A 12,048-nucleotide genomic window follows, 5' to 3' on the forward strand; every position below is an offset into this window, starting at 1 on the left:
TTGTAATTAATGAGGTCAGATTCATAAACTCTCATAGCCTTGCCACAGTGGTTACAGGTTTGTCCATGTGTTTGCTGTCATGAGTATAAATGTTTACATTTGTGTTTGTGCATGCACATCCAATTGTTGTGGTTGGGAAGTAAATATGCATTTATGAGAGATCTTTTGAATGTTTTACAAAATCTTTACCTCAAACTCAAGGTTATTTTCTATGGTTATTTGAAGATACAATGATCTGACTGTATGTGTGTGTGTACATCTGCACAGTGTGAATCTGTCACGGGCCTCACCTGGGGGCTTACGCTGGGGCCGTAGCCCATGCCGGGCGAGTTCATGGAGTGGGGACCCATGGGCGAGCTGATGACGGAGAAGGGCGAGGCCAGGCCGTTCATGGGCGAACTCAGCGTGCTGATGGGAGAGTGAAGAGAGCCGGAGGGCCCCATGGACGTTGGGCTGAGCAGAGACGGGTGCATTCCCCGGTGGGACGTGGGCGAGCCCAGGGGCGAGGAGGTCACCTGGCCCGACGAGTCTGTCCGGAAAAATGACAAAAAAGGGAAATTAGAATGAACTCTTGATCGTTTTTATCATTTTCACTGCTATCCTTTATTATAAAATCTCTACAGATTTAGTCAGCATCATGTCGTTTTTGATTAAGAAAAACCATCCCGCTCAAACTCAGCAAGTATTTAAAACCCGAGGCACATTCAGACTATGTAATTTCAATATAAACCATGTTGTTCACATAAACCTTTAGATTTGTCAAGAGGCTGTTTTCACACTACAGCTAATTTTAAGTTGTTGGCACCAAGAATCCAGCACATCTGGTGAAGTGTGAAAGCAATTGTTGAATCTGAGTGCGGCCCAGGAAAATGGACGATTCAGCAAAAACACTTGAGACAATGAAATCCAACAACAGCTTGATAGCAAAGCCTAACATGCGAGTCGATGGAGGCCGACTATGATGTCCACCCCGTAGTTCTCTTGCTCGCTCCTGCACCACTTCTGCCCCTCAATGAAGAGTTTCCCTTGTCAGAAGTGCTTCCCTCTGGGATCTTTGAGGACAGGATGTATATCTATAATGTATTTGGTTGATGAGTGCAGTACTGGGCCCAGGAGGATTGTATATACAACCTTGAACTAGAGGCTGAGGGGAAATCTGCAGTGAGGTTGAAGTCAGAGGGAGGGATGAGGATAAGGTCGTATACTGTACAAGAGCTCATGTGCTCTTTCTGTCTTTCTTCTCCCTCCTAGACGTCGTCCCGCTCTTTAGCCCAACTGAGCGGGGCCATCAGCTGTCAACACAGAAGATATGGGGCAGGCAGGAGTGCGAGCAAAGAAGGAGGGGAACTCTGGTATGTCACTGAGAATTTGGCGACAGGGTTGTATGTGTGCTGATAACTCCCTCACTCCCTGTCTCGTCTTTCACCACAGCCTTTCACCGCCGCTTACTTTTTATTTATGATTATCTCTGTCTTTCCTTCCATTCGCCTCTTTTCTCTGTCCATCTGCTATTTCTGTCTCATCCGAACATCATGGAAGAGGGTCTCTTTTGTATATTTGAGCAATTTCTTACTCAATTACACTTGTTTTTAAATCTGAAAGTGTTTTGATCAACAGAAAATGCATCTACAATTATTAAACTGCAATTCTATAAAAAAAATAAAAATAAATTTAAACATAGTTTTGGCTTCTCAAACGTGAAGATTTGCTGCTTTTCCATAGCTTACATTATAGTAAATCGATTATCTATTACAGGAATATTGCATCAATGTGATGAACCATCATTTTCAGGTATTTAACATTCCCACCTTGCTATTTTATCTATCAACTGTGTCTCAGTTCAATATCCAGAAACAGTACACCACGTAAAAATGATATACGCTGGTACAATCCTAATGGCTCAATCCTACAGCTGACATACGGCCGCTTAGGTTCTCTCCTCTGATGAGTGCTTTGTCCCGACATACCCTCTTATACCATGTCCTATTCTGACACCACAACTTTGCTCTCCCCGCAGTGGGGACATAGACTAGTTATGCAATAAGTGGGCTTGTCTATCACACTCCCCCGTTTCATAAGTGGTCACCAGGTTCCTCTGTTTCCGCTCCGTGGACTAAAACTGACGGATGGCTCAATTAGTTGACAGCTGGGAGTAAAGAGTCCAGTTCACAGCAATTTTCCTGGAGTGTTTCGTCTCTGTCCCAGCTGACTTTACATGATTTTTTGTTGTTTTTTTTTCTGCGTGTGTGTGTTATTTGTGCATGTGTTCCTGTTTTAAAATGTCTTGTGAATGCAGGAAAAAAGGAGTCTGTGCATCTTTGTCCCCTGCATCAGCAATCCTCAGGACAGCAAACTAGCTGGCAGCTCAGCCAAGCCAAACACTTCCTGCACATCCTGCTCGCCCAACGAGCACTTCCTGTAAGCACACACACACATACACACATGGGCCCCATACTTTTCAAAACAAACACACATCCTTCTTAATAAAGGGCTAACAACAGCTCTCCATCTAGCTGTATTAGTTCGGCACTTAATCCTCTGACTGATATCCCTCGAGCTTCTATTCCTCTGATTACATTTTTTTTCTTTCCTAAAATGCGCCCACACACATAATTCCTGAAAAATAAAATAAATAAATAAAAAGCTTTCCCTGAGCCAACAATTCCCATAACCCTTCCCCAATTGGGTTTTAATTCAGGCAGATAAAGCGAGCTGGGGTATTAAGGTTGCCAATCTGCCATTGTAGGTCTCAGCAGGGGGGAGCTCAGCTGACAGTCCCAGCAAGGCCCCACCTCGAGGGGGGCAACAGAGACAGGCTGGGAGGTAGATCAGACTGTTTACGTCTCTTTCTCTCCCATTCATTCCTTATGTCTCTCTCTCCTACCTTTTTTTGGGGGGAAGCGGAACAAACAGAGCAGAAAATTTACTGAAAAATCCCCAAACATCTGACGTTATCAACAACTCTCTGATGCTCTTTTTCCAGATGAACATGAAACTATGGGGCCATGTGGTAATATTGTATGTGAACATATAGATGTCTCACAGCAAAATGTGTGTGTGTGTGAGAGAGTGTGTGTATGTTTATTCTTGTTAGAGCTGGGTTGCCAGTATAGGATTACAGCAGGATGAAAAGGACTCTGTCCTAATCTTCCCCAGAGTGGAGTGGAGAGGAGAGGAGAGGAGAGGAGAGGAGAGACTGAAAAGGCATAGAGAACAAGGAGAAGAGAGAAAATGAAACAAGGAGAGGAAAGGAGAATATAAAAAAAGGTATATGAGGACAGGAGGAATTGAAAAGATGTACGGGGAAAGGCGAGGAGCGTAGAAGAGAAGAGCGGAGCGGAGGAAAGGGGAGGAGGGAAGGAACTGAAAAGCGTGCAAGGAGATAAAAGGAAAGGAAACAAGGAGAGAAGATGAGGGGAGACGAGGAGAAGAGGAGAGAAAAGTGGACAAGAGAGGAAAATAAATGATAACACAAGACAGGACTGGAAAGTTAAGGACAGGACAGAACAATGGAAGAGAAAAAAAGAAAAGATAAAGTAAAGATTTAGTGTCACATCCACACTCCTGCCTGTATTTCTGTTGAACCTGTTGAACTGGAAAAGGAAAACTGTTTTACCAGTAGTCAGAGCGAGGGCAGGCCACAGGGAATAAAAATTATTGAAGCATCCAAGAAATGAGTTGAAGCTGCCCAGGTTCCCTGCGTGCCAATATACAAAAAAATTAACTCGTGTTAAGATAGGGGCTGAAAAGTGCTTCTGAGCCTCTGCCTGTCTATTGGCCTGGATCACTGGGCCCACAACAGCACAACTGACAGCTACAAATAAGCAAATTAGGGCCTATCTTACCGGCAGGCGCCGACAGATTTCACCACTTATCACTTCTGTACTCCATACAAGCATCTCCTATTTCTAAACAACGCTCCCCCCCCCTACTCTCTCGCCTTTCTTGCTCTTTTGTTCCACCGTTGGGTGTGATCACAGAGGAAATTTGCCAATTTGTGTTCTGGCAGCGGATGGTTTGTGCATTTAGAATATGATGAATGGATGATGGAGATGAGAGTGGATGATGAGATGAAAAGAGACGGTTCGCAACAGAACAGCGGACGGCGAATCTTTAAACGCCTGAAACTACCTTTGTTTACAGTTTTCTGACAGGTGATCGGTTGCGGCTGTGATTAATGACCATCCTTTACGGAAAAAGCTGTCATTTGTTCAGCAGCAAAGGCGGAAACACCGTTAAGTAGCACAAATTTCTTCGCAATGAAAGCGACAGGAATTTTAGAGGCGTCATGATTGCCATGAAAAGAATGGTTTGGGCGCAGTGGGTCTAGATGCTTTAACTAAGGAAGAGAAGATGAAATCCACCTCAAGCTTAGTTTAAAAGCGCTTCTTTTTTTGCCACCACACTTAACTGGTGTGGCTGGTTGGGCATGCAAAGCACCCAACTAGCGTGCCAGAAGCTACAGTTTACATGTGGTCGCCTTCTACTGTCAACATTGTTTTCCTTTACCCATGAGGCTGAGCATCTGCTACCTTTAACCAGTAAGTTTTAGTTGCCTAAACTTAACCGGACACTGGTGGCAGATCAGAAAGCGCTCATATGAATCATGTTCCCAACAGTCCTGTGGGTTGTTTTGGGAGGCAGTGACAAACTATTCTGCCATTTAGGTATAAGGTCATGTTGAGTGAAAAGCTAGTGAAGTGGAAGAGGAGGATGGTCTGTGGTCTCTATAGTTACACTGAGTCCCTGATACTCTAATTGTTGGCAGGGGGGGCATGTCCTGAAGGAGCACAGCGGAGGGTGCACTGTTTGTCAGCTAATCAGACGCTGTGGTGAAAGGTGAAAGGCTGCGGAGGGCCTCTTTAACAGAAAGCTACCTGACTTTCCATCTCTCCTTACTTCTTCCGTCATTTAAAACCTCGGCGTGAGTCAAGTGGCTCGACTGATGACAGGGGACAACATTTGCTCCATCGCTGTGGTGTTGTTTGAAACAGAGACTCTGATTTGGCAGAGATGGTTTGTAGTTCCTGTGTGTCAAGATAAAAATTACAGGACGGGCAATGATTAATGTGAAAAAAAAGAAGACAGATTAGTACGTCTGCGCCACATAATGATGTTTATTTAGGCCTTCATGAAAGCCCTATGTTATTACAAGCTTAATCTAGTTTTTAATTGGTTTACATATTGGCTATCTGAAATGTAGCCCGTGTTTTCTCTGGTGTGTTTTGTGTATTTCTGTGCATATGAGGTACAGAAGACTATTTGTAAGCCACTTGGATACAAACTTGTTTTGTTTTTGAAGCACTAAATACATCAACTTGAACTTTTCTTGCAATATACCGGATCAATTGACCTCTTCGGGACTGAAAAGAAGGAAAGAAGAGGGAAAATTGCAGCTCATACACACACACACACACAACCTGTGATGAGGGGTTACAGCCCAAAAAAAGATTAAGAACCACTGCCTCCACCACAGCTTTTATGAAGAATACAAATGACTGCTGGCTGCAGAGCTAATATGAGTGGTTGCACCCCCTAACTAGCCCATGAGCTCTTGTTGCCTCTGCCAGCAGCAAGGGATAATGCATTATAGATGGAAAGTACACCCCTATACCCCCCACAACCGTCTGAACTATCCTGAGAGCAGATGAAACCGCTAAGTTTGTCTTCTTCTTTCTTTGGCATGTTTCACCCCTGTAGCTTCATATGTTTTCCTTTGTCCGTGTCTCTTTCGCCTTACTTCTGGACACCAGTCTGTTTTGCTGACCCTTAAAAAAAAACAAAAAAAAAACACATCCATCTACATCATAAGCATGTGCCTATGCACAGGCACACAGATGCTCATTCACTCCATGGCTAACTCTCCTCCTCTATTATTCATCTACTAGTGCCACAGTGGAGATTTAGTGGAACTTGAGGGCGTGGGATGCAGCAAAAACAGAAAGAGAGAGCTCATAAATCTCAGTAAATCACATACTTTACATCCAATTGCAATCAGTGGAATTGACTGTCAATAGGCAAAAAAAATCATAATGCTTCGGGTAGTGTGCACTCACAAAAGGATGCATACAGCAGGGCCAGGTTTAGTTTAATACCCCTATAGCTTCTGTCCAATCCCACATTCTCTTGAGACTTTTAAATCTTTCACTATTTCAGCGCAAACACACGCAAACGCACACAAACGCACACAGACAAAAAGAATATACAGACTGATTCCATGCAGATCCTTGCACAGACAATGGGTTTTCTATACCACCCGGCTGGCAATGGGTCAGCCGAGGGGGATGATGCCATTGTTGAGACGACAGCCAGGAAAAATACTATCATTTCATGGATTGAATTTGACGTAAATGAAGCAGTCATGAGTCACTTGCCCCTACACCACAGCGCATTAGCAAACTGCGGTATCCTCAGAGAGGAAAAAAAACGGATGAAGCTGCGGCCTGTCAACAATAACGCAGATTTTATGGTGTGGTTTTTTTTTCTTCTTCTGTTGATTTGAGGCGACAAGCAGATTTTTTTAATTATTCACAGGGACGTTTTAGGAGAGGCAGGTGAGTCACTTTTTGAAGTGCATGGAGCGCCAGAGCACAGTCAGGATGAAACGCTAGTCATTAGCATTTCTCTGGATACGTTCAGAGGAAGAAGAGAGAAGGGGGGGAAAAAGATTCAACAAAAACCCCAAGAGATCCCAGTCGGTTGCGTAAAAAAACCCAGAGCCCAAAATAACACAGGAGTTGGTGTAACAGCTTCATTTTTAGAGTTTTTACCGCTGATGTCTATATCACCATGACGACAGCAGGCTGATATTAAACTTAATCTTCCATGAGGCTGTGTCCACGTTTCTCTGTGTGTACATCATTATTTATCAGCCTGTTGTTTCCAGCATCACTCTCTCTATCTGTGATTAAATACCAATGTCAATATGATTTGAGTCGCGCATTTACGTGTGTGTGCATGTGTGCTCATTAGTCGGGGAATGTCGTCTACTGTTTTCACTATATAAACAGACTAATCTGGTCCCTTCAGTTGAGGTCCAAAGAGTAAATATCCCAGTCCGATGTGTTTACTCTGTGGATAGGGGAGAGGTAGTGGGAGTGTGTGTCTGTTTAGCGGGGCAGTGGGTTGGTGTAGGAGGCGGGGCTATAACTGGCTGATGATGTGAAAGGATGATGTAAAACATGATGAGTACTGACTAAGGTTTCTTTGCACTGGACTTTTTTCAAATGCTCTAAATATTTCAATTGTTTTTTTGATTGTTTGATTTGCTTGACCATAACTCTAAATGAAAACAATAATAACTTGCAATATAAACCAGTATTTTTGCTTGATAAATGACTTAAATGATTAACAGATTGTTAGTCAATTGTGTTCTTGTTGTTTTAGAACTACTAAATGAATATGCCATTATATCAGCACATTTCCACTCTAACTTCCCCCAATTGTTTGGGTTTTTTTTTTTTTTTTTACAGTCCAAGTTTTGCCATTTGCCTATCTAGTCAAGCAGAATCCCAATAGCCATCTATTCAAATCACACAAATGTCTTATTTCCTGTTTACGTGTCAATCGCAAGTGAAGCTCTAAGAACGGGCATTCTTGAACGAATGACAAAAATACGGTAGTATCCGAGGTGGTGATACGTTTGGACAGGTATTGTCTGTATGATATATGATATAATATGGTATGGCATACAGATCTGGATGCATTTCCATACATTTGTATACCATTTGATCTTTCCGGATACAGGTCCTTTCTGTCCAGTGTGAATGCACTTAAAATGTATTGAGGAAGCATTGAGATTCGATCTCTCGATCTCTCTTTAGCAGCGTGGACGCGAACGTGTCTTGTGCCCCACTGAAAGAGCATCTACTCAACTGATATCCACTCGATAGCAAAACCACATGCTTATCTGTATGCAAACGGCCCCATTTTGAAGTGCCTAACAACAAAGTCAACACAATGAAGTACACATGAAACACACTGATTACCATTCAGGCAAACGAGTCAGTACAATGGAAACTGGGTGATTCATATTGAGGTTTTAAGGGATGGGCACTTTTGAATTATGGTCAGTGTTGACTTAATGGTGGTTGAAAAACAAATTGGATGCAAAACAATGCGCAAAACATCCAACAAGATATGAATAGTTGCATATAGCAGCATTTGATCAGGACCTCTGAGACTTGGAACAGAGCAAAGGACATCACAGCCTTACTTAATGCACAAAGGATGCTTGACAAAAACAGAGGTTTGTTCTTTGCTGTTTGTTTCCCCGTGGTCTTTGTGCTTTTTATAATCCCTGCACAACTAGACATTCTACAGGAGAAAATAGACTTTGTTTACATGGTTTTTCTCCACACTCATTACTTTAAATTCTATGTCCTTATTACAGTAAATGAGGCTTGAAGAAGGTGCAAAAAGCCATGTAAGCCTTGCCTCAACAGCAACAGACGTCTGTTAAGGCAAGATATGATCTTACAGAGCAGCTGCAACCATAGCTGCACCTTTGTGACAGCTCAAATAAAGAGTATCTAAGCCCCTTCTTTAACTGAAGGTTAAGACCCATATTTGCTGGCATCCATGAGCCCACTAAAAGTAAGAGCAAAAGAAAAAAGGCCTTAATGTGGGATAAGTGGCAGAAAAGACCCAAAACAGGCCACCCATAATTTCCCAGTAGGTGGGCCACTAACAACCATCATTTGATATAGTGTTGATATAACCGGATTCTTTTTGCCTGCTGAAACAACTGCCCTCATTAAAGACTTAATTCTTTCCCTCCCACCTCCCTTTTACTTCTTTCTGTCTCTTGCACGCTCACTTTATTTCCATCCCATTTCAATTCTTGCCCTGATAGCATGTGGATGAAAGCGCCAGCTCCTGGGGCACGCTGGTGCCCTTGGTGACTCTTAAGTGTCTGAAGAGGCCATGGAGCCGTGGCTGGCCGTGGCAAGGTGCCAGCTAAGCCACAGATTACTGGCGCTATTGCTTACTGTGCCCCGACTGCCAACACTCTGATCTGCTGATATGGCCTAATTGTTCTCTTTTGCTTAGAGGTGATATAGCATCTCCCCCGTGCCAGCCAGTGTTGCTAGCGGAGCTGCGTAAGACAGGCTGTGTGAATGCTGCTGAAAGTAGCAGTCTGGGAGTGAAGTATCTAACGTAGTACTTGTCACGTTCTAGCGTAACATAGACGAGACTGAGCGACATGAATGTGGAGAGAATCGGTGTATATGTTCATGTCCATGTCATCCATTTTCCTTATCATGATATCATAATCGCAGCCTTGTGTAAAAGTCTGTTTTGGAAAAGTAGTGCCATCGCTCTCCTCCATGCTTGAAAGCGTTGACAGAAGTAGTGCATTTAACCATGTTTTGGCAAAACTATGTGGGTGTTCAACATGCTGATCATCCAGATAGACAGTAGAGAACGTTTTGCTTCTTTTTGTTTCTTGTTAGAAAGAAACCGTTAGAATCCTTTGGTGACTTCTCCAAAAGTATGGATAATGATACACATTCTTACAGCTCAAAAGAGAGATTTTAGATAAAGTATCACATTAAGAACGAAGTAAGATATGGAGAATAGTCTCAACAACTCTTTTCAACAAGTATGATTCAGATTTGACAAAATGCTATCAAATGCCAGCCCTAAATGGCTTCAGAGTGGTGTGGTGGTCTGCACTGAAAGTAATGCCTAGTCTGCTTAATTTGCACTACTAATATGCCCCTTCTCCTCAAGACGTCTACTGCACAAAGAGGTTTAGAAGACTACTGAGAACGAGATGTTATATACGGATGAATAATGACAGCCAGCGACAGCTTATATCAGTCGGTCGGTAGCTTGTATCAGGAGCAGCAACTGACAATAGCATGGTGATCAAAGGCATGGCATGGAGCGGTAATTACCACTGTAGCCTGTGGAGCTGCCTTCAGGAGCAACTGATTTTTTTTAGCAACATGGCAGCTTAGCAAGTATCAAGTGAACATAAATTTAATGAACTCTAACATCTTTAGGAACAGCCAGCTTTTTGAAGGACCTTAACCAGTTTCCAGACTGCAGATTATGAGAACTTCTTATCCTTGTGGAACCCCCGCCATTGAGTAAATGGGTTGGTGTTTTTCCTCTATAATAGGTCCAGCTAATAATTTTTTTAATATTTGTAATATTAACCCTCTGAATGGTCATGCCTGAGACTGTTGTGTGAATCCAAGTAACCGGGGAAATGCAAGGCAGCCAGGAAGCCATGATTCATAGAGCTTCCTCTTTCATTGCACCGAGAGATGAAAATCTCAACACAGGCCCTTATCTGCCTCGCTCACTGCCAAAACACACTTGAAGGCACATGGCCAAGCATATACACATACACAAAAACACAGATATAGATAATAACCCGACCGCAAAGCAGAAAGTTGAGTTTACATTTAACAACACCAGCTATAAAGAATCTCATAACTGCTTTTAATTATTTTCACATTTTCCGTTATGTTATGACCATAGCCGGGCATGATGATGCATTACCCATTTCAAATAAGTGTCAAGTTTCTGCAAGATTACCTTTCTGTACTGAAATGAAAGGAAGCCAATGCCTTATCTAAACATGGGGGAAATTGTGTCCAAAAACACGAGGACAAGCTTTGGAAAATATAATGTGATGGCTACATAAACGGTGTAAAAAACAACTCTTTAGCAGTATGAAAAGATCCACTAACAAAACTGGTCAGTCATGACACAGCAAAGAAACAGTAATAAGAATTGATTGTGCACAGCAATCGCGGCTTCTGCTACGGCTTATCTAATACAACAAAATATCTTTATCTGCCATGTGTCATGAATTGGCCAACCACTCAATCCAAACTTAACTCAAATTTTGTTGTAATTATGACAAAAAAAAAACATTTCCAATTTAACCTATTAGCCTCATTAAGTCCTAAAGAGTTAAATTTGTTTTTCCTCAATTTTAGCTCATTTGTTGGGGTAGCTCGCCAAATAGCATTCCTTTCCTATCAAGGGGAATTTATCACATTACTGAATTATGGATCTCTTACCAACCTAAATTCACTCATATTGCAAATTTCAAGAAATTGTGTAGATCCCATATAAATAAAATAAATAAAATATAAACCCACCTTAAGGACAGACATTAGAAGTGAGCCATCACAAGTAAAGCAATATAATGCATGGATGTATTAAAAAGGGATATAACTACAAGTTTCATTATCTAGGAAAATGTGATGAAATGTCAATCATTTACCGTGGTGTAGCTCAAATATAAAATATAGGTGAAATAGTCAGTCAGGTGCAGGTTCTAGTTCTAGGCAGGGGGTCAGGATAAATAGTTGTGCCCCTAATTTCCCATTCCTTTCTTAAGATCATGGAGAGTCTATCGGAAATGAAACACGATTACACTAAGGTGTAAATGAGGAAGAGGGAAAAACAGCCACTGATGTGGAGGAGTGGAAGAGAAATTCATCTACAAGGTGCGTGCGCTCGCATTTGTAACGGTCTTGTTATGACTATGCAGTCATAAAGCCATCATTCTGCGAAGAGTAATTATGCCAATTACTAAGGAGGAAAAACAAACTGCCCCTTCCCGCTGGTGACATCAGAATGAGGAATTTGCCACTTGACGACTTGTTCAGAGGCAGCAGGTGATGGACGGTTTCCATTTGTATCGAGGAAGCGCTGAAACACATCAGAAGTTGAACTGTGTGTGTACTCTGTGTGTGTGTGTGTGTTTGATGAACACCTGGATTGGGCCCAAGGCAGATGTTGGTGAACACGGCAGCCGCCCGCCCCCCCCGCCCAACCCCGACCGGGTTTAGAGAGGCAGTATCGCGGCCCATAAAAACGGTTCCTGTTCTCTTACACGAAGCTGGACACGTTTACATGTGATTTAGGATAACAGATCCTTTTCAATTAGTGTCGGCTCAGTCAAAAGAAGCTGGTTTGCATTTAGGTTTTGGGACACAGAAATAATATCAGAGCCTTTTTTCAGCAGAAAGCTTGAATTTATTGACTATATTACAAGCCTTTGAGCCCCCCCCCCCCCCC

At 42.5% G+C, this 12,048-nt stretch overlaps 1 protein-coding gene across 1 annotated transcript in view; it reads right to left on the reverse strand.

The window, feature by feature from the left end:
• Window positions 1–12,048, reverse strand: part of rxraa (retinoid X receptor, alpha a) — a 96,098-nt gene that overhangs the window by 37,688 nt on the left and 46,362 nt on the right. Inside the window, exon 3 of the mRNA XM_035668273.1 lies at window positions 291–529. Coding sequence (XP_035524166.1) covers window positions 291–529 — 239 coding nt within the window. The remainder of the gene's footprint in view (window positions 1–290; window positions 530–12,048) is intronic.

The sequence above is a fragment of the Morone saxatilis genome, unplaced genomic scaffold (assembly GCF_004916995.1).
Source record: "Morone saxatilis isolate NCDOM2014 unplaced genomic scaffold, NCSU_SB_2.0 Contig21, whole genome shotgun sequence".
NCBI classification, from domain to species: domain Eukaryota; kingdom Metazoa; phylum Chordata; class Actinopteri; family Moronidae; genus Morone; species Morone saxatilis.